Source organism: Hippoglossus hippoglossus, chromosome 5, assembly GCF_009819705.1.
Source record: "Hippoglossus hippoglossus isolate fHipHip1 chromosome 5, fHipHip1.pri, whole genome shotgun sequence".
In the NCBI taxonomy this organism is placed as follows: domain Eukaryota; kingdom Metazoa; phylum Chordata; class Actinopteri; order Pleuronectiformes; family Pleuronectidae; genus Hippoglossus; species Hippoglossus hippoglossus.
The window spans coordinates 30,495,511-30,517,441 of record NC_047155.1 but is presented as its reverse complement, the minus strand read 5'-3'; the positions used below and the strand labels follow the sequence as shown (position 1 = coordinate 30,517,441).

General features: G+C 39.2%; 1 protein-coding gene and 1 long non-coding RNA gene across 2 annotated transcripts in view; both read left to right on the top strand.

Moving 5' to 3' along the window:
• plekha6 (pleckstrin homology domain containing, family A member 6) overlaps window positions 1-19,819 on the top strand; it is a 141,869-nt gene extending 122,050 nt beyond the window's left edge. The window contains exons 22-26 of the mRNA XM_034586810.1: window positions 2,198-2,350; window positions 3,805-3,938; window positions 5,183-5,331; window positions 17,159-17,254; window positions 17,862-19,819. Coding sequence (XP_034442701.1) covers window positions 2,198-2,350; window positions 3,805-3,938; window positions 5,183-5,331; window positions 17,159-17,244 — 522 coding nt within the window. The 3' untranslated portion in view covers window positions 17,245-17,254; window positions 17,862-19,819. The remainder of the gene's footprint in view (window positions 1-2,197; window positions 2,351-3,804; window positions 3,939-5,182; window positions 5,332-17,158; window positions 17,255-17,861) is intronic.
• Window positions 7,052-17,163, top strand: LOC117762275. Its single transcript, XR_004613980.1, has 3 exons — window positions 7,052-7,353; window positions 16,488-16,513; window positions 17,018-17,163. It is a non-coding gene; the product is annotated as an uncharacterized LOC117762275 (long non-coding RNA).
• Window positions 19,820-21,931: the final 2,112 nt, after the last annotated feature.

Here is a 21,931-nt window from a genome sequence, read left to right as displayed (position 1 = left end):
CTGAATTAAGAAAAGTAAGTGCATATTTACCTGTTTGATGTGTTCATTGCATGTGCGGGATGCTTCTGTGTGCTTCTATTCCCGAAGTGCTTGTTAAGGATATTTGATACTATTATATTTGTTAATTTACTCTTTTTCTGATTAATTTAGATACACTAATTTAGATACACCTAATAAATCTTGCACATAATTATCAATCCTGTGCTCACCAATAAACTGGCTAAATAAAGTTCCGCCTCCTCCATGTTTAATCAACAACCCCTGGCTACGATAATCTTATCTTAACCACTCAGCCTAACCTATAACTCCAATACAGCAAGCAAAATAAAATAAAAAAAATACATCAAACCTCTGATGGTGAATCCTACACTAATTTTAGCCATGTTTTTTGGTTGTGTCCATCAATACAAGTATTCTGGAATAAAATTGTGGAGGAAATCAATACTATTCCAAAAGGGGTCCTCCATCTGAACGTGTGCTGCTAGGCAAAATGATAGACAAAATACAAAGTGAACATGATAAATACTTTTTAAGGATACTGCGGATATCAGCACTTAAACAGATAACAAGAAATTGACTCCAGAAAACAGAAATGGAATATCTTAGTCACAAAATGAAGTGGAACTTAAACCTGTTTGAAAAGAGATGGCCTTCATGGTCTACTTACTATGAAATGGTTTACAATGAATAATCAATTGAAATTTCTGGTTTGTGATAATTTATATATATTGTAAATACATTTCTGTCATCTTAGGTCCTTTGACATGGGTGAGATGCATGTAGTGATGTGATGATAATAATAATTTTAAAAAAAAATAATAAAAACAAACGATTGCCCGGATCCAAACCATTTTCTGATGAGGGTTTGGGCTGTTTCCATTCTCAGATGACTGAACCCTGCTCAACATGTACATCGATCACATCTTTCTTACAAATCACGCATGCCAACTTTAAAAAGCAGTGAGAGGAGGATACATGAAAGCTCCACACATCCAATAAAAGCATCTTTGCATACTTTACTGACAAAAACACTGCATGAGTTTCCACTTTGTTGATGTGAGGGATGTTTTCACATAACCAGTCAAGGCCAGTGTTTGGAGTGTTTCGTTGCTGGTCTGTTTGCTAGCAACTGAAAGATGGCCGGTTTGGGAGCAGTTTATTGTACAAATTGTTGTCTGAATCAGGTAAATTGATCTTCAGTTCAGATCCATGTTTGACTTTAGCTGTGATATGTAATTAGTATTGTTGAGGAAATGTGGCAGTGCTTCGCGTGACCCTGGTCTGTCTTCGAAGAGTCTGATACAAACGGGGTGCAATGAGCTGAAAGGGTAAATGTAGGCTTGACAGGCGATTAGAGTTGTAGTTGATACATGTGGAATTGACTTGACCAACCAGGCATACTTTTATTATTTCTTTTAAGGGGAGTGCAAACAGCACGACAATCTAATGCCATTTTAGTGTGGGCTGATTTTGAAGTCTCGAAGAGACTGATTAAAATATCTTAATCCTCACTGACATTCCAGGCCATTGTTGCTATATGTCAAAGACAAGTCAGGTTAAGATTGTTCAAAAAGGTGTCAATTGCATAGTTTTGTGTCTTGAGGTGAGTAATCCAGTCTGCATAATTTTTACAACAATGATAGCTGTACTAGTTGGTGGAGGGAGAATAACCCACATATATTTACTGTCTTGGACCCCATATGAAAGACCACCTACTTAACTGTTTTTCATTTCACAATGTCTATACATACGCCATTCCTTGTGGCTGCCACATTATTAACACTGACCACCACTCTGTGATTTTTTTTTTCTTTCCAAATGGGTAAAATCTTGTTCCATAATAGAGCTGCCCACAAAGTATTGATTCACTCAGCTACTCCTACCCTACTCCCCCACACCCACGCCCTCACTTGCACCAATTTACAAACACAGGCACACACCAACACATCTGTATACATAGACTTGGTAAAAATGATTTGGTCTTAATGAAAAGAAATAACAAATGTGTGTATTTGCATTTGGGTTAGTGAGATTCATTGTGTTATCACTCTGGATTACAAAAAAAGCAGGTCAACAGCAGTTAGTGGCTGCAGTGGAGGGGAGCCCCAGCAATTTTTTGTCAAACTGGTGTCATAATCAAAATTATAGATGATTTGATTGTATCTGAATGTGTGTGCATCCTTGTGTATATGGACAGGTGCGGAGGCGGTTGACTGCTCTTGAGATCGACATTAAAGAAATAGAAACAGCAGTTCGAGGCCAGGGCCAAGAGTCACCACGGGAAGAAATTGCTCGGCTGAGACGATTACAGATGGAACCACAACACTACGATCTGGACGTTAGTGAGGAGGTGAGAATGATCTGATGCAGTGCATTCCTCCATCATTTACACTTTGATGCTCAGAAACATGTTCTCATACTCATGACTATGTCCTATTGTCAAAGTTTATATAATACCAACAATTGCATCTGGTGCTGATGGCAAATATCAATTGGTTTTTCTATGAAAATAAGATACTAAATGATAAAAAAAGCAACATTTGTAAAACAAATTTTAAAAAATCATCATGAGGATAATAATGCCTTCACCCATAGAGCATGCATTGAGGATGTGAATAAAATGGCTTTACTGTCACCAGCTAAAAATTCTAATAAAAAAGCTCTAAAACTTAACTAACATTTTCTTAAAGCCCCTAGAATGAGCTTTAACTGGTTATGAGTTGGAAGCATTTTTTTCCCCTCAATATTTTTATTGAAAAAATGGCAAAAGGGATACATAGAAATGACATTTTACAGCGAGAATCACCGTTAATGCATATGCGGTGTGTGTAGTAGGCTGCTGCGGTTGTGCAGAGAAAATGCTCCCGGTTTTGACTTTGGAAGCATTTTGGTCCGCTAAAAGTCTAAAGTTAAAGTATTGGGAAGATCTCACACCAAAAGATAGCATATAAATGTGCCTGAAGTAGGCTTTGTAGTGACTATTGCAGTAGCTCGGAAACTGAAGAAATTATTAACACAAATCAAATTTACATACCAAAATAACAAAAGGGGAGCTCACATACCTGTGTAAAAAAACAAGGTTTTCAGTACAGCAACTTCACATAACCAGGTCTCCATGCACATCTTTAAAGGAGAACATGAACCGCATGAAAAACCATCTCTAGCATGTTACAAAAAGGTATAATAAATACATACACACGCACAAACTGGACATTGTGTCAACACTGAACAGTCCTGTGACCTGTACAAAGTGATATATATGTGCCTCTTTTAACTTCAGTTGGTTTTTACCCAGTTTAAACACTATTGAAAGATCAATAGTAGGATCTTACCTCGCCTCAGCAGCGCAGAGCAGGAACTGAGGGGAATAGCGCGAATCCACAGGAAAGGACATCACAAGGAGGATGGAGCTCACCCAACAAAAACATAACTTAACAAAATAAAACTCCCCAAATGAAATGAATATAAAAACAGATATATACAGGAAAAACAACAGCAAAACATGAACTTTGGTGAAATATAAATGATATAAATACATCGGTTACACTGGCTAGACTGAGGTTATAATGACAGCATTACCGATTTTGTCCACAGAGGCTCCAAAATCAACGAAAATGAAAAGCTCCTTGTAGGGGCTTTAATAATAATAATAATAATGATTACAATAATAATTATATAAGAAAAGTCCAAGCATGCAAACCAAATAATCTGATAAAAATCAGTTTAAGTGCTATCAAATAAGTAATATATTGGTCTGTCAATAAATTAGTTTATAGGTTGTATGTGTGTTTATCTTTGTTGTAGCTGGTCGCTTCAAACAAGGTTCTGATTCCAGAGCGCTACCTTGATGAGGAGGACACCACTCCTCTGAGTCCTGAGGAACAGAAGGAGAAGCAGAAGAAACTAGAGCGGATCAAGACACTCATTGCCAAATCAAAGTTGGTTTTGACTCACTTGCAGATTAATTAATCTGTATTCTTTGATAAATCCATGAATTTTGATCCAACTTTAAAGCATGGCTTCCTTGCACCTCCTATTGCTAAAATTTTGTAATCTTTAACAAGGCGGAATAAACCAGAGCATTTGTGCAGGTGAATCCAATGTTCTGTGTGTGTGTGTGTGTGTATGCTCTTGTACAGCTCTCTTTGTGAGGACCAGTTTGAGTCTACAACCGACATTTGTGAGGACATTTTGGGAAAGTGAGGACATTTTGGCTGGTCCTCACTTTGTGACCCCCCTTTAATAGACTGTTTGGGGGTTAAAACTTTGTTTTAGGGTTAGGGTTAGAATTAGGTTTAGGTTAGGTTAAGCGTCAGGGTTAGGAATTTAGTTTGGATGGCTAGGGTAAGGGGCTAGGGAATGCATTATGCCAATGAGTGTCCTCACTAAGATAGCTGTACAAACTTGTGTGGGTGTGTATGTGTGTCTATAATAATAGTATAAATATAAATATACAGTTTATATATATATATATATATATATATATATATATATATATATATATTAGGGCTGTAACGATTCTCTTGGAAAGAAGTGAGGGTGTGTGTGTGTGTGTCTCCCACAGACTCAACATCCTGAGTTCAATCCGCATATTCACAAAGTCTGTTTCAATCTCCCCCTCAAGCCCAACATAGTTCAGTTCAATCCAGTTCAAACAACAGAAAACCGATACAACAAAGAAAATCCATTCCGGGTTTTACCGCAGATCTTCTGCAACTCAGGAAAGTAAACAGAAAGAGAAGTGTCAGGGTCACTTCAATAACAACACTGTTCCTATAAACAATATGTACAGGGCACTCATGGTACTGTTGATGGTCAGGTCAGTCAGTCAGTCGGGCAAACGCCGGGCTAGCAGCTCCAGGAAAACTCCATAGGGAATGAACAACATGCTTTTGCAAAGATCCTCTCCGAACTCCTCACTCATTGCTCTGAAGCTACTAGTCTCTTGTGTGTTGGTTCAGATGACGCAGGGTTGTGGTCCCAGGGTTGTGATTGGATTGGAGTGTGATTGGACACACCTACACACACATGCAACAAGGCTGCACCTGCTGCTGTGGCAGCAGGTGGGATTGGGCAGGGAGACCTTGATGTCAGTTTTGGTTCGAGAATCATTACAGCCCTACTATATATATATATATGAGCTATATGAGCATCTCTTCACATCCACACCTCTTACTGTCAGTTTGCAGAACATGGTTCCTCTTCTGGATGGCCCAGTGGAAGGTGGTGCTCTGGTCAGCTCCCAGCAGCAGTTGCAAGAACAAGAGAAGCGAATTGAGATCTCCTGCGCTCTGGCTGCTGAGGCCTCTCGTCGTAGCCGCATTCTCTCTGGTTAGCACTCTCTCCACATGGCTGCCATCAACACAATTACCCTGTCACAATTCCTTTTCCATTAACATCTTGATCACAAATCTCAGCACAAGCCACAATACTTACTCTCAACACTGCCTCAAGCACATTTCTGCACATATGTTAATGATTGACTAAGATCACATCTCAAATTTAGTGTAAATCTCATGAATTGTTAAGGATCCAAAATCTGCCAAGGTCTTTTAAATTCAATTGAATCTACCAAGAAACTTTTATTGGCCAAAGCAATCAACATCTATTTCTCTGAGAGGTTTTACATTTTTAGAAAATGCATTGTTGGGTTTGTGGGTTTTTTCGTATATTTACTAATAGACATTCCTGCTTTTAAAGGTCCTTTTAAAGGTCCCACTAATCTTTTCCTTGTTTATTATAATGCCACCAACTTCATTGTCTAACTGCAATTTTTGGAATTAATATGAAGAGCAAGTCATATGAAATGAAATAAGCAGACAACTTCAGATTGTGGATACAATTATGGACTGACTTATTCTCCAGACTTATTCCCCTTGAATTCATTCGGTAGGACTTTGGGAACATGGAAAAGGAGGCAGCATGATGAAACGTCTCTCAACAAAAGTGATTTGCACCAAAGTCAAAATAGTTGGAGTAATAGCTCATGTTTGTATGTTTAGAATAGTGGTGAGTACTGTAATAAAAAACCCATTCGGAATACCAAAACAAATTACATGCAGCAACACAATGAGGCTAAATTCAGGCTAAATCCAGCACTGGATTTGTCAGGTACAGCTATTCAGAATAGACCCCTATCTAGGAAATCTAGTGAAATCTGGAAGAAAAGGCCATTATAGATGTGTGGAGGAAATTGCATCCTTAGCAGAGATTACAAACACTTTACTTTTCCACACTCAGTTAGGACTCTGCAAGGATAAACTACTTTTTTATATTCAGCACAGATAGATTTACGATAAGGTAGTGAAAGATTGCAACTATTGATCTGCTAGACCATAGTCCAATTACAATATCCTTGATTATAGGAAGGGAAACAATGAAAGATTTATGGAAACCAAATTCAAACATACTTAATGATCCAAAGGTAATTGAAAGATTAAAGGGAGACATTCAGGACATTCTGAACTTAATTAACACTGGGGACAAATCAGCAGTGATCCTGTGGGACACATTGAAGGCTGTAATGAGAAGAAAAAACTCTATATATGAAAAAACAGTGCAGAGTTTGGCAGATCTACTGGGGAAATTAAAGCAATTACAACTAGCTGACAGTGGTAAAATAAATCCCAATTTAACACAGGAATTAAAAAAATACAGAATGAAATTGACGATATATATACTTTGGAAAAAGGAGATTTTTCTAAAACAAACGATTTTTGGCTCACAAGCTACGGGACAAAGGTATAATACAATTTACAAAATATGGAACCCAAAATCAAACATTATTGAAAACAAAATTTACACTCAACCCCAAGCCTCCCATGACTCCCAGATTGACACTTTCCTTAATTCCCTAAAACTATCTAAACTCACAAGCACTCAAAATGACAATCTGGTACAACATCTCTGTCAAAGAATTAGACTCTGCCATTTCTAAATTGAAAGCTGGAATGTCCCCAGATCCAGACAGCTGTACAGCAGAATACAAGTCGTTAAAGCAACAATTGTCCACCCCTAAAGATAAGGTTAAGCCGATGATAATGGGATTAGATGTGGAAAAGGCCTTTGATACCATTAAATGGGAATTCCTGTATGAAATATTGGGAAAAATGGGCTTTCAAGATAGATTTGTCAGAATAATTCAGACCCTATATGACAAACATACTGCTCGAATAAAGATTAACGGGGACTTTTCAGACTCTTTTGTTTTAGAGAGGGGAACAAGACAGAGACCCAGTCTACCCTCTCTTCTTTGCCTTATTTATTGAACCTTTAGGCCAATTTATAAGACAGAGTGACATTAATTTAGGAGGGACTGAACAGAAAGTAGCATTATTTGCAGATGATGTTTTGGTATATTTAGAGGAGCCTGAAAAATCATTTACTGGTTTATGGCACTTTTGGTTGACTTTGGGAAGCTATCAGGCTATAAGCTCAACATATTAAAAACTGCATTCAAACCGCATCAACGGACCTGCGGGATAAATATATACATAAGTGGGAAGCAGAAACACTGAAGTACTTGGGTATAATGCATACAAAAGATCCTTCAAAACTATTGCAAGTTAATTATAGGCCACTGTCATCGAAGATAAAAACTGACGTGCATAGATGGAATCTCATCCAGTAACCCTGAATTATAGGATAAGCATTGAGAAGATGAACATTCTCCTCCTACTATTATACATCTTTTAGAGTTTACCAGTAGAATGGAATCATAATCAATTTAGGAAATGGGACACATGGATATCACAATTTATTTGGCAAGGGAGGAAACCACAAATCCGCTTTGAAAAGGTAGGAATGGCACTTTCACATTTAAGAAACTTCGTTTTTTTATGCACAGCTAATGCCAATGCTGTATTGGTGCACTACAGAATAAAAGGCTAAATGAAAATAATTAAAATGTAGAATGATTACTAGGTTTCCTTTACAAGCCGCAATTGAGGATAGGGGACTGACAGTCCAATTAGAAGAGATAAAATAATTCCTCAATAAATATCTCATTACGATACAGATACAGAATTACTTCCTAATAGAGGAGATAAAAGATTTGAATCTTGGATGAAAATAGGATTTAAAACATATCTCTCATTTACATATAAAAGTGCCCTATACAGTTGTTCAATATTTGCAGGACAAATAACCCTCTAAATTCAACACTACTTTAACCAGAATTGCAGACTAACCAACTTTACTACAGCAGAATTTTCGTTTTTTAAAATCCTGAAATCAGCCTTTTGTGTGATTCCTTTGAGGTCAAATTCTAGGTCATGCAATGCCTTTTCTTATGCTAAAAACGAAAATACCCAGTACATAAAAGGAAATTGGAAAAAAAGAAGCAGGAAGTAGGCTCCCTGGAGAGGCCTGGGGGGACATTTGCAGCTCTCAATGGTCTTCCGCTACTTCTTCGATCTGGAGGGCACACTGTTAGAACAACATGAGGTTCCTTTAAACTCCACAACAGGAAAAATATAGGAACACATAATTGATGTGCTGCAGACAGTGCGGCTTAAGGGAAAGGAAGTATTTGCATCTATTCTGGGACTGTCCCTAACTCAGGCCCTTCTGGAATGGGATTCATAAAACATCATTCAAGATATTTATGGTAAATGGTCTGTATTTATAAAGCGCTTTTTTAGTATTGATGACCACTCAGAGCGCTTTACAATACAGTTTTACATTCACCTGTTCACAGAGTGCATCTATGTGGGTTCAGTATCTTGCCCCAGGACACTTCGGCATACTGTATGAAATGGGGAAGACTGGGATCGAACGGCTGACCTACTGGTTAGAGGATGACCACTCTAACCCCTGTACTTATGCCACACTGTATGTGTAGGAGCCGTAAATAAGTTAAAGAAAGATATTATTATTATTATTATTTTGTTTGTTATGATATAAGATGTAATGGGTTTGTATTTTGGGTGTATTATTTGGTTAATTTGTTATTTATTGTTTACTTGTGATCCTATTAATTTGACAGGAAATAGGTCATAAGGACCTATAAGGAGTCATAGTTGATTTAAGCACCTGTTCACCCGTTTAGGAAGGGTGAGTGGGGACGCTGTATTATTTGTTGACCGCTAAACTTCATTACGCAACCTGCTATTTTATCAGGTGGATCTTCTTTTTTCTTTAATAAAAGTTTAAACGCATTTTTTACGGATTGCAGTGATTTTTGGATCAGCGCATCATTCAATTTATTAGGCCCTACCTCAGCCTCTCAGCGACGTTTGTTTTCACGAAGTCGCTACAATTTGTCAACAAATAACAGGCATCAAAGAAGCATCAGACAACGAAAAGAGGATCACAGTAAGCAAACATCGGAGATAAAGCACGGAGGCAAGAGCTGGCTTTCAAACAGCCTTCAGAGTCGGAGTTAAAGCAAACCATACTAAGCTAAGCTTACTGATGGATGTGCACAAATAAAGCTGAATATGGAAGGAATGCCTGACGCATAATGACTGCTGTTTGTTCATTGGGGACAAGTGCTGGATTGATTGAGGATTGAATCACTCTGCGCATCAGCATGAATATAATTGCTAAATAAAGGTGAAATGTGAATCATCGCTCTGTCTCTGAATTTGCTGCTGATCAGCTGCTCTGTGGGAATAACGTGTGCTGGATAATCTCTGTCTGTGGATGTGTTTTGAAGCACAAGGTTTTGGTAGAAATCCAACCGGAAATTAATTAATGGAAGAAAATTAGTCAAATAAATGCTGATGTTACAAGGCCTGAAATGGAGTGTGGGAAAAGAGAAATTAAACTCACGGCTAAGGCCTGGGAAAATAAAATTGACAAGATTCAGCATGAATGAAAAATCATGGTGAAGAAAATAAAAGCACTAATGAAAAGAAAGGAAAATGTCTCACATGTGCAATCCCACTTTGAGAATTTAACTAAACGTTATGAAAATGCCACCAAGTTGCATAACATGTTGATTCTTTTACTCCCTGAGGAGGAGAAAAGGAGAAAAAATTAATGTTTTTTTAGCATTGCAAAATACATTGATGCATTTCAAGAGGATGTGAAACAGTGGTTGAATGAATCTGAGAAGCTGCAACATAGGAGCCTTGGTCAATCTGATTCTGCTGCAATAAACGAAGGAATGCTTTTCCGTCATACAATGGATGAACCTCAATTTCCATCTCAGGACGCATCCATAATCCTGCCATCTAATGAGTAAGATGACATAAAACCAAGTGACAGTGTGTCAAATTTGGGAAGCAGAGCAACTACGACACACAACTCTGCCACTGGAGGAAAGTCTGCTGTTTCCACCGCTTCTTCTGCACGTCTTAAAGCAGAAGCTGACTTAGCAGCTTTAATGGCAAGACAGAAATTATTAAAGGACAAACATGACCTAGAAGAACAGGAGGAACATTTAAAGCGATGGAAAGAACAGCTTAAATTGGACGAGGACATAGCGGCACACATTGCTAAATTAAATGTGTTACGATCCCAGAGCATCCTAAGTGGAAAAATATCTGTATCAAAGTGTTCAAATGCAATGAACTCATATCTGGAAAAAGGAAAATTAAAAGCACGAACTCTCAATCCAAATGTTGATTCATTTATTCCACAATTCTCACAGAACCTAAAGGAAACTAAACATGACTACTTGGATCCAGGAGCAAGGCCTATGGGGAAAATGGCATCTCAGTTCATTCAGTCTGGGCCTAAGTAATTTAATCCACCACGTCAATATTCAAGGAATCTCACTGCAACAGAAAACACACACTCTCAATACGGAGACATCTTCAATGCAAATCTGGGGTTACAAAATGAGGATCAAAACATGTTGAGCATATGAGAAAGCAAAATGAAATAACAACACTCTTGATACAACAGCAATGCCTCTCATCATTACCAAAGAGAGAGATCCCAATTTGTGATAGAGATCCACTAAAGTTTCATGCTTTTATCAAGGCTTTTGAGAATGGTGTGAAAAGGAACACTGAAAACTACAGTGACCGACTGTATTTTTTGGAGAAGTACACTAAGAGTCACCCCAAGGAAATTGTGAGAAGCTGCCAGCACTTAAATCCAGAGAGGGGATATGTTAAAGCTAAAGCTTTATTGTTGGAGCATTTTGGAAATTAGCAGAAAGTTGCATCAGCATATATGGACAAAGCTCTTACATGGTATCCCATTAAAACAGAAGATGTAAAAGCTCTTCAGGACTACAGCCTTTTTCTCAGAAGTTGCTGTAATGCAATATGTCGACAGTCATAAGGAAATTGCCTTATAAACTCAGGCACAAATGGAGAAGTGTAGCCTGTGAGCTGCAGGAAATGTGGCGTCACAGAGCCACATTTAGTGACATGACAAATTTTCTGGAAAGACAAGTGAAAATCCTAACTGACCCAGTGTTTGGAAACATACAGGACATCTCATCAGTGACGATGAACAAAGGTGTGAACAAATTCAAACCACAGTCTCGTTCTGGAATTAAAGGAACTAGTTTTGCCACAACTGTAGCCCCTGTGGAAAACAAAGCTCTACTTGGAACTAAAAGGAAGGAACATGTTCAAATTGAAAGGAGGATGTGTATTTGTTCTGGAGGAGGACACATGTTGGATGCATGTCTGGAGTTGGAGAAAAGACCTCAAAAAGAGAAGATAGGCTTCTTGAGGGAAAAGGGTGTCTGTTTTGGCTGTTTGTGTATTGGACACATCATAAAGAATGCAGAAAACGGATTTCCTGTGCAAAATGCGGTCTCCAATATCCAAATATACTTCACATTCCTTCAAAAGAAAAGAGAAACGACTCTGACCAATCAGAAAGGAAATCAGAGCTAAAAGTGGACAGCACCCTAGTCTCGAGTGGTCTCACTGGGGCTGGTGATCATAACTGTAAACTTCCTATTGTTCCTGTACAAGTTAAGTCAAAGAAGGGCAGCAAGATCCTTACCACCTATGCCTTCTTGGACCAAGGAAGCACAGCAATATTTTGTACAGAAGATTTGATGCACAAGCTCGGGAAAAAGGCACATACTCTCTTATGGACCATGGGCCAAGAGAAGGTTGTGAGTAGTCATATTGTGTCTGGGTTGGAGGTGGCTGGCTTAAAAGGTAATCATTTCTGTAAACTGCCCAAAACATTTACACAGGATCCCTGCACATCCATAGGGAAAATAGTCCAAGAGAAAGGGATCTGCAAAGATGGCCTCATTTGAAACACGTTTATTGAAGCAGAAATTGAGCTACTAATAGGGATGAATGTTCCCATGGCCTTGGAACCATTGCAAATCATTCGCAGTTTTAATGGTGGACCCTATGCAATCAGGACAATGCTGGGCTGGACTGTGAATGGACCACTGAAAGGAGAAAGTTGAAATACAATGGAATGCTTGTTGCCAGAATTATCAGTGAACAGAGTATCAGTTGTTGATTTGGATGAGCTTTGGCAGCAGCAGTTTAAGACAGATTTTCGTTAAAGCGTTATGGGTGAGCAACCTGGAATGTCAAGAGAAGATAATAAGTTCATGGATCTGGTGACAAACTCAGCAAAGTTAATAAATGGGCATTATCAAATCCGACTGCCATTGAGAAACAAGGAACTCAATATGCCAAATAACAGGACAGTTGTTGAGCAGCGTGCTTTGCACCTGAAGAGGAGGCTTTGGAAGGATCCATCATTGCATGCAGACTACAGTGCCTTCATGAATGAGCTTTATGTCAAAGGTTATGCTGAAAGGGTGCCAGAGGAGGAATTGGAACGGACTGATGGCAAGGTCTGGTACATCCCGCACCACAGTGTTTACCATCCCACTAAAAAGAAGATCAGAGTTGTTTTTGACTGTGGGGCAAGCTTTCAAGGAACCTCTCTTAATGCTCAACTCCTACAGGGACTCGACCTGACCAGCTCATTGATTGGAGTGGTGACCATATTCTGGAAAGAATCAGTGGTTCTCATGGCAGATGTTGACTCCATGTTTCACCAGGTAAAAGTACCGGCTGAAGACACTGATTTGTTGAGATTTCTCTGGTGGCCTGATGGGGATTTAAATCAAGACTTCACAGACTTCAGGATGATGGTGCAGCTCTTTGGGGAAACTTCATCTCCAGGCGGCGCCAATTTTGCCCAAAGAAAATGTGCAGTAGACAATAAAGAACAGTTCAGCAAAAAGTAAGTGGATAAAGTTTTAAATTGCTTTTATGTGGATGATTGTCTGGTGTCAGTGGCTTCGGATGAGGAAGCTGTGTCCCTTTACCGTGACCTTGTATCCATCTGTGCTAAAGGTGGCTTCCAGCTTAGGAAGTGGATAAGCAACAGGCGTGATGTTCTGGCTGCAGTACCTGAAAATCACAGAGCAAAGGACCTGGAAATACTTGATCTGGAGCAGGATCTGCTACTTGTGGAAAGAGTGCTCGGTGTCGAATGGTGCATTCAGTCTGACACCTTTAAATTTAGAATGAAGACCTTTGACCAGGAGAGGAATTCTCTCAACTGTCAGCTCCATTTTTGTTCCCCTAGGAATCTTGAGTCCCATTGTATTGTCAGCTAAGAAAATCTTAAGGGATCTATGCAGGAGAACACTTGGTTGGGACGACATCATACCTGAATCCATTGCTAAGGAGTGGATAAGGTGGCTGCAGGAACTCAGCCATTTGGAGGACTTTAAAGTCATGAGATGTCTGAAACCACTGGACTTTGGAGAAACAAACACAGCATGGCTGCATCATTTCTGTGATGCAAGCGAGGATGGCTATGGAGTAGTGACTTACCTGCTGTCATGTAATCCACACTCACAAGTACACAGTGCCTTTGTCATGGGAAAAGCTAGGGTGACCATCCCTCGAATGGAGTTCATTGCTGCAACAATGGCAAGCCGCATGGATGTTTTTACTAGGAAGGAGGATTCTTTGTTTTAGACTGACAGTGCATCTGTTCTAAAGTATATCAAGAATGAGACCTCCAGGTTCAAAGTCTTTGTTGCCAACCGATTCTCGGAAATTCTCAAGGCTTCACAACCTTCCCAATGGAGGTATGTGGACACTGCAAGCAACCCAGCAGATATGGCATCAAGAGGGTGAAAGTAGATGCATTTCTCAAGAATACAACATGGGTGTCAGGTCCATCTTTTCTCCTACAAACTGAAAGTGAGTGGCCTGAGAATCCAGAGGATGTACCTCAACTTCTATCAGATGACCCTGAGGTCAAAATCGCTATTGCAGTGAATGCTGTACAGACTGAAGAAGTCAATTCTGTGACTCGCATGATCCTTCATTTCTCATCTTGGACCGGTCTGAAAAGATCAGTTGCATGGATCTTGAGGTTTAAGAGCTTGCTTTTGGCTCGCTGCCAGAAAAGGAGACAATTGAGCACAGCCCTTGCCCAGTCCGACCTGGATTTGGAACAACAAAGAGGGAGGACTGTTCCAAGTTTTCTGTCAGTGGAGGAGCTGGTAAAAGCTGAACTGGAGATCATTGGTTTCTGCCAAATGAAGAGGTTTCCAGAGGAATTCTCCAGACTGCGAGGTGGCAAAAGTGTGAACGCCTGCAGCCACATTAATAGACTCTGTCCACTTTTGCAAGACGACATCCTAAGAGTTGGTGGTCAACTGAGCAGATCATCTATGCCTGCGGAGGCTAAACATCCTATAATACTGGCTAAGGATTTCCATATCTCCGACATACTTCTGAGGCATATCCATCAAGAAGTGGGAAAAGGTGGACGTAACCATGTGTTGTCAAAACTGTGTGAGAAATACTGGATCACTGGTGCTAGTACAGCCATAAGGAGAGTTCTGTCATTAAGTTAAATGCTCAGCCATTATCTCAACAGATGGCAGACTTACCTTCTGATAGAGTAATTCCAGATGAACTGCCATTTACTCAAGTCGGAGTAGACTATTTCAGACCTTTCGAAGTGAAGAGCAGAAGAAGTGTAGTGAAGAGGTACAATGTCATTTTTACCTGCCTGGCCATAAGAGCAATCTACATTGAAGTGGCACCCTCACTAGAGACGGACTCGTTCATAAATGCACTCAGACGCTTTATTGCAAGACGTGGTCAAGTTCTGGAAATGCGTTCTGATAATGGGACAAACTTCAAAGGAGCAGAGCGTGAGTTGAGAACAGCCATTGAGCAACCCTGCTGTTGAAAACTTTACCGTCTTTACCACCAGGAGACTTTCAAAAGGCAGACATGTATGCTTGCAGACAATGGAAGCAGGTGCAATACATGTCAGACTTGTTTTGGAAAAGATGGGCTAAAGTATACTTACCTCAGCTGCAGGAGATGGTCGGGAGTGAGGCGCAACATCATCCCTGGAGATATTGTGCTTATAGTGGACAACACAGCACCTTGAAATTCCTGGGTTATGGGAAAAGTTCTACAAACCTTTCCAGACAGAAGAGGATTTGTGCGTCAGGTGCGGATCAAAACAAAGAGCAGCTGCTTGGACCGGCCAATAACAAAGATCTACAGGAGGCTGAAGCCAGATGAGGAAGTGCCAGCTGAACGTCATGACGCTTTGAGCTCAACTTTGACTCTGTTTTGACTGACAGACGTGACATAAAAGGATTCCTTGACATTTACTGACTTGTGACTCAAGAAGAAAAGAAGAAAGAAGACGATTGGAGGGGTGGACTTTGAATATTAAGCTTTAATTGTCTTGTGTCTCCTACACATTATAAATGTGAGTAATTATTACGTGTGATAATCTAATAATTCAGGGCTGGTGTGTAGGAGCCGTAAATAAGTTAAAGAAAGATATTATTATTATTTTGTTTGTTATGATATAAGATGTAATGGGTTTGTATTTGGGGTGTATTATTTGGTTAATTGGTTATTTATTGTTTACTTGTGATCCTATTAATTTGACAGGAAATAGGTCATAAGGATAGGGGTGGGAGTCATAGTTGATTTAAGCACCTGTTTAGGAAGGAAAGACGGTGAGTGGGGATGCTGTATTATTTGTTGACCGTTAAACTTTGTTACGCAACCTGCTATTTTCCATTTGATCAATTTAATCTATGAGCATTTTTTACGGATTGCAGTGATTTTTGGATCAGCCCGTCATTCAATTTATTAGGCCCTACCTCAGCCTCTCAGCAACGTTTGTTTTCACGAAGTCGCTACAGTATGTTTAAAACCGAGGAGGGATACAAAGCTGCTAAACGCCCTTTTTGAGGCAAGTAAAAAATTCTGACACTAGAAAATGGCTAAATTCACAACAATCTATACTGGAAGATTGGCACATAATATTCCAGAAATATAAAAAATGGAGAGGTTAACATGTTCATTAAGGATCCAAAAAGATACAAAATTTGGAACAAGTGGGTCGAATTTATAACCCTATTGCGAGCCGGCTTTGTATAACTTCAACAATGTTTCCAGCTCCTCTCCTCTTTTTAGTATGAATGGTTAAATGTAAGGTCCCTTAGTTCAGTTGTATATATTTATCATCTTAAAAGACTACGAGACAGGCATACGCAACAAAATGTATAGCAAGAATTACTGGCAAGTGTAGCAAAGGTAAGGGTAGACATGGTTGTTTACATGTGGGTATGTTATGTAAATTAAGTTGTGTAAATGTGTAGTGTTTTATATTGCAATGACACACATGGACATATACAACTCGGTAAGTGAAGATGGCTCAAGTCTGTCTGCAGATTTATTTTACATATTTTCCCTGTGCATATGCCTCTTTACCATAGATGAAACTTTGAAGCTTTTGGTGGAAATAATGTACTTTTTTTGTATATTTTGTGACATTACTTTTTCCAAATAAAAATAATGAATCTAAACAAAAAAATAATTTAAGCCACACCAAATTGCACACACTCATTAGATACCAGTCCCTTAAATATGACTTGTTTTCTTAATCATTGTTTCCTGGTGAAAAAATGTCCTATCTCGCCATTTCAAAAAAGTGGGAAAAAAATCTCGGATTCACAGAAAATGCATCCTGAAGCACCTAAAGTCAAGCCATAGCCAAGTTGTGCGGAAGACATAAGGGGAGTAGCATGCGCGAGGCCTAGGCTAATCTGGATATGTATTTAGAGGATACATGGTGATCCAGGGAAGACAAAAATCCACATACTGTAGGTCTGTGTCTTACCAGTCCCCTTGATTAGCTCACTACTTTTTTGCTTTACATTTTTCCTTCTGTTCACTCCTCCCACCTGCTTTCAATCTAATTACAGCCCAGTGCGCCCCGAGCCCCCCAACTTCCCCAACCAACCTGGCCCCTTCTGACTTCCCCAACTCTGCCCACATCATGAAGGTGTGAGTCTTACAAGGTGAGTCTTCAGAATTAATCAACGTCACCAGTCCACTTCTTTTCCCATCCTGTTTAAACCCTCTGCTCACTTCCTCACTTTAAACGATGTAGGTTTTGAATAGCAGTCCTCATGTTTATAGGCACAATCTTGTAATTAAACTGACAATAATTTGATTGGTCTTCTTATAGCAGGATTTCAGAAGAGCTGACTGATTAAAGTTAGAAATGACCCTTGCATGATTATCTTCCACATAAATCGTGACTTGATGTGAAAAAAAAAGTTTTTCTATCCATCATCAGACTCATCCCACATCACAACTGAGCAACTGAGGAAGTCCAAAGGATGCAGTTAAAAGTTTCAGAAATCAAGCAAGTTGGAACTTGTGTTTAGAATTTGGTTTGGTCTTTGTCGAGTATATACCATACATTTTTGACTAAATTGTGTTACATTAGCTAGTGGAACAGAGCCCTTCACTCTTTAAAACCTGCCTTTCCTGTAAAAACTACACATCCTGTTGTAGCAACAATTAGAATTGCACTAATTTCTAAAGATGGTGCATGGTACTCAATGACAGGTATCTTTGTACCTTTCTTACCCTATTTGTCTTTGTCTTTTTTGTCTGCAGCTCAAGCCTTGGCTGCTTTTATATTTGATGGAGCATCTTTCTGAGGATTCACTGGACAACGTGAGACATGGAGATGGTCACAGAAAATTAATTTTTTTAGCACTTAACTGATACTTAAAACAAATGTGAAAGGACCTTTTTAGGAGGCAAGAGCACATTTAAAACCCAAATTTAAGCCATAAAGACTCCCTGCCCCAAATTCATCCAACCCAAAACACCCACATACTTTGTGTGTATACAGTTGCACAAAAAAAGGCAGAAGATCCCTTACCATCTTCAAGTTCTGTAATATTTCTATATAATTTAGTTAGGAACATGTTTTACAAAAGAGAGATTACTTTTGAACTACGATGATAATGAGTTTTACAATGGGAATACTGCATACAAAAGGCCCACACTGAAGATATGAGGGAAAAGATTGGAATGAGGCCAAGTGAATATCACTGAGGTCAACTAAAAGACAAGAGTGGGATCAGTGACACACTAAGAATTCAGGATATAATGACACTTTGACATAAGACCGAAACAAGATGCCTCTTATAATTTGTGAAAACCTGAGGACTCTTGTTGCAAACTCACTGTGATGACTGTTTAAGCTAGACCTCATGTAACATGGATTGCATGAGCACCCATCTTTCACTCTGAGCATGACAGAAAACAGAATTTGTTTCCAGGCAGAGCTAAAGATGAACAACATTAAATAAACCATGATCCATCTTACAGTGCTGCTAACAATAACACATTGTCTTACATCAGAATCAGAAAATGACACGTTAAACACAACATTGATTTTCATAACTTGTATCCTCTACCTCTTTAATATTTGCTGTCATCACTGAGATTTTATTTACACAAGTACGGGTGGGTATATACTGATATACTTCTAAATGAAAAATGTAATTCTTAAATTAGTTCTGTAATTACTACATTAAGTGTTTGAGTATGAATATAAGCTCCATTTGTCATGCTTTTAGGCCCATGTAGTCTGCATTTGGAACAGCGGACTGTATTGAGGTTGATTGTCCAAGTAAAGTAAAGCTCATGAAATCTAGACAGGGGTTCTGCAGTAAGTATAATTTTAGCTATACACTTTCCCACATTGAAGCACACGGCTTTAAAGACTCCACCTGCTCTTAGTACGAAATTGCCATTGGTCATAGACCAATATTAGTATATTTGGGGGCCAAAATTTTGTTTGTACTGGAGCCTTTTCTCATATTGACTTCACTCTCTGGTGTGGATTACCAGTCACATTGTTCAAAATGAAATCCCTAAATTATGTATGTGTATAAATATGCAAATTTTGTCTCATACTAAGACAGATACATTTACAATGTCTGGGCATGCTGTCTGTTTAGTTCAGTTCTGTCTGATGTGTTCAGACCAGAGTTGTGACACAGCAAATGTCATGGGGCAAGTATTATGATAAAGAGCACAACACCAGCAGTTGATTACATACAGTATTTACCATCTTTTGGTTAAATACTTTGGCATTTCGCATCAGACTTAGTGGACTTCATCATAGTGCTTAAGAAATGCCCCAGTGATTATCTACACATATATAGGTAAAGTATGTTGGATATTTCTTTATAAATGGATTACTGTTTGTTTAAGGTGATAATAGAAGTGACCTTAGAAGAGTAACAGCAACATAATAATGACTCTCCGTGGAGGAGTTAGCTAATGATGCCATAATTTGAGAGCAATTACCCTATATACTGGGAAATACTGTCATGTAACATATTCTCATAATGTTTCATCCTGTCATGCAGTGCCAAAAGTCTACAAAGTGTGTTTTATGTGTTGTGATGAATGGATGTCTTAATGACAAGACTAATGGTTTGAATCTGGATGAAACACAATGATTGATGGCTTGAAGGTTTGAAATAAAGGAACTCTTTGATTATGAATGGATTTGTTTTGCAGCTTAATTTTAAATACATCAAATGTGAAATAACTTTAAAAATGTCAAAACTCAGCTTATCCTACCTCGGAGTAACACTTTTTTTCGTATTGTTATTTGTATTTCATATCAGAATTTTCTTTGTATCAAAACACACAAATTTCAGACACATTCGGATTTTTCTGATCTCTGTATTTTGAGCTAATAAGTATGCGTCCACATCAATCAATCAATCAATCAATCAATCAATCAATCTCCTCCACGATCAGGATCCACCACCACAATCAGAAGCCACCATAATCCAGAATCCATCGTCATGATCCACCAACACTTTCAGGATCCACCATCATGATCCACGATCAGCTGCCAATACGATCCAGGATCCGCCAATATGATCATGATCAGTCAACACGATCCGCAATCCACCATCATGACCCACGATGTGGCCGCAGCTGCGGTCCTGAATCTGCAAACGATAAAGCACAAGGACTCCGGGGAAGAAGTCAAGTCAGTAACATTTATTAATGAGACAATAATGTGATAGAGGGAGAAGAGGAGAGATAAGCTCCATGTGTCATGTGTCCACCAACATTCTAGACCTATAGCAGCAACTAAGAGCTTGTCCAATACAAACCAGCCTGAACTATAGGCTTTATCAAAAAGGAAGGTTTTAAGCCTACCATTAAAAGTAGAGAGGGTTTCTGCCTCCCAAACTGAAACTGGTAGATGATTCCACAGGAGAGGAGCTTGATAGTCGAAAGCTCTGGCTCCTACTCTACTTTTTGAGACTTTAGGGACAACAAGTAAGACTGAATTCTGGGAGTGCAGTGCTCTAGTGGGTTGATATGGTACAATGAGCTCTTTAAGGTATGATGGTGCCATATTATTAAGGGCCTTGAAGGTGAGGAGGAGAATTTTACATTTTATTCTAAATGTAACAGGTAGACAGTGTAGAGAGGCTAATACAGGAGAAATGTGGTCTCTTTTCCTGGTTCTTGTCAGGACACGTGCTGCAGCATTTCAGACAAGCTGGAGAGTCTTTAACGACTTACTGCTAGAGCCTGATAATTAGGAATTACAAAAATCAAGTCGGGATGTAACCATGTGTTAGCACTTTAATCTACTGGTCAACCTTACTCAACGCATAGTTTGTCACACAGAACTATCTAAGAAAGCTTCATTGGAACATTTTCAATGTTCATTTTTTGCAATAGGGCAGACACTTTAATTAATAGTTCTTTGTTCTATTGTTATTGTTTTGGCAAGTATGATTAATGAAGCGACAGTCAGCAACCTAAAACATATTCCTATTACGAGGTGAATTTATAATACGTGGCACATGGAGGAGCAGGTTAATGACAAGATATGAGATAAGTAGTGGATGAAACGACTGACACAACAAAGACTGTTTATTGATAACATACATCAGATTCATTGATGCTGGCCATCTGAAGGAGGATTTGCTTTTCTGCAAATGTGACACTAACAGAGTCACTGCAGACAAATTGTTCAAAATCATTGACACTAATTTAAAAGAGGCGTGTAGGGGTCTGCTCAGATGGGGTTCAGGCAATGGCTGGAAATGACGAAGCCTGCAAGTGCAGTTTAAAATTCATTTTATCTCAGTTTGCAAGCTGGGGGGCTCATAAAAAAAAATTATCTGGCAAAAAGGGACCCTGCAGAAAGGTTTGGGAAACTGCGTTAAAAAATGGGATGTCCAATATTTAGCACTGGGTGTGGTGGGCCCCCTTTCCCATTCAGAAGGGAAACCGCTATGTCCTCTCTGCCATCCATCGACTACCAAATGCCCCAAGCCTATGCCCTCCCAGACCAGGAGGCTGAGACAGTGGTGGGGGGCATATTCTCCTCTCCTCCCGAGTACGCCAAGAGACTCAAAGACCTAGAGTCACAGGGGAACATCAGCAGAGTGCAGGAGTGAGGCAGAAGCAGAACTATGACATGTGGGCACAAGGGAGACAACCCCCAGACGAAAAACGGCTGGTGCCCAGGGTTTTGGGAAGAGGCTTTAAGCTGTAGTGGGAGGGGAATTTTTCGCTTTGATTAGCCTAGGGTTAGAATAAACTATAGGCATTCATACACATCATTTTTATTTAACGAGTTTCAATGAAAACTTTTTCCGTGAAAATCCCATTCATATCACATTCTA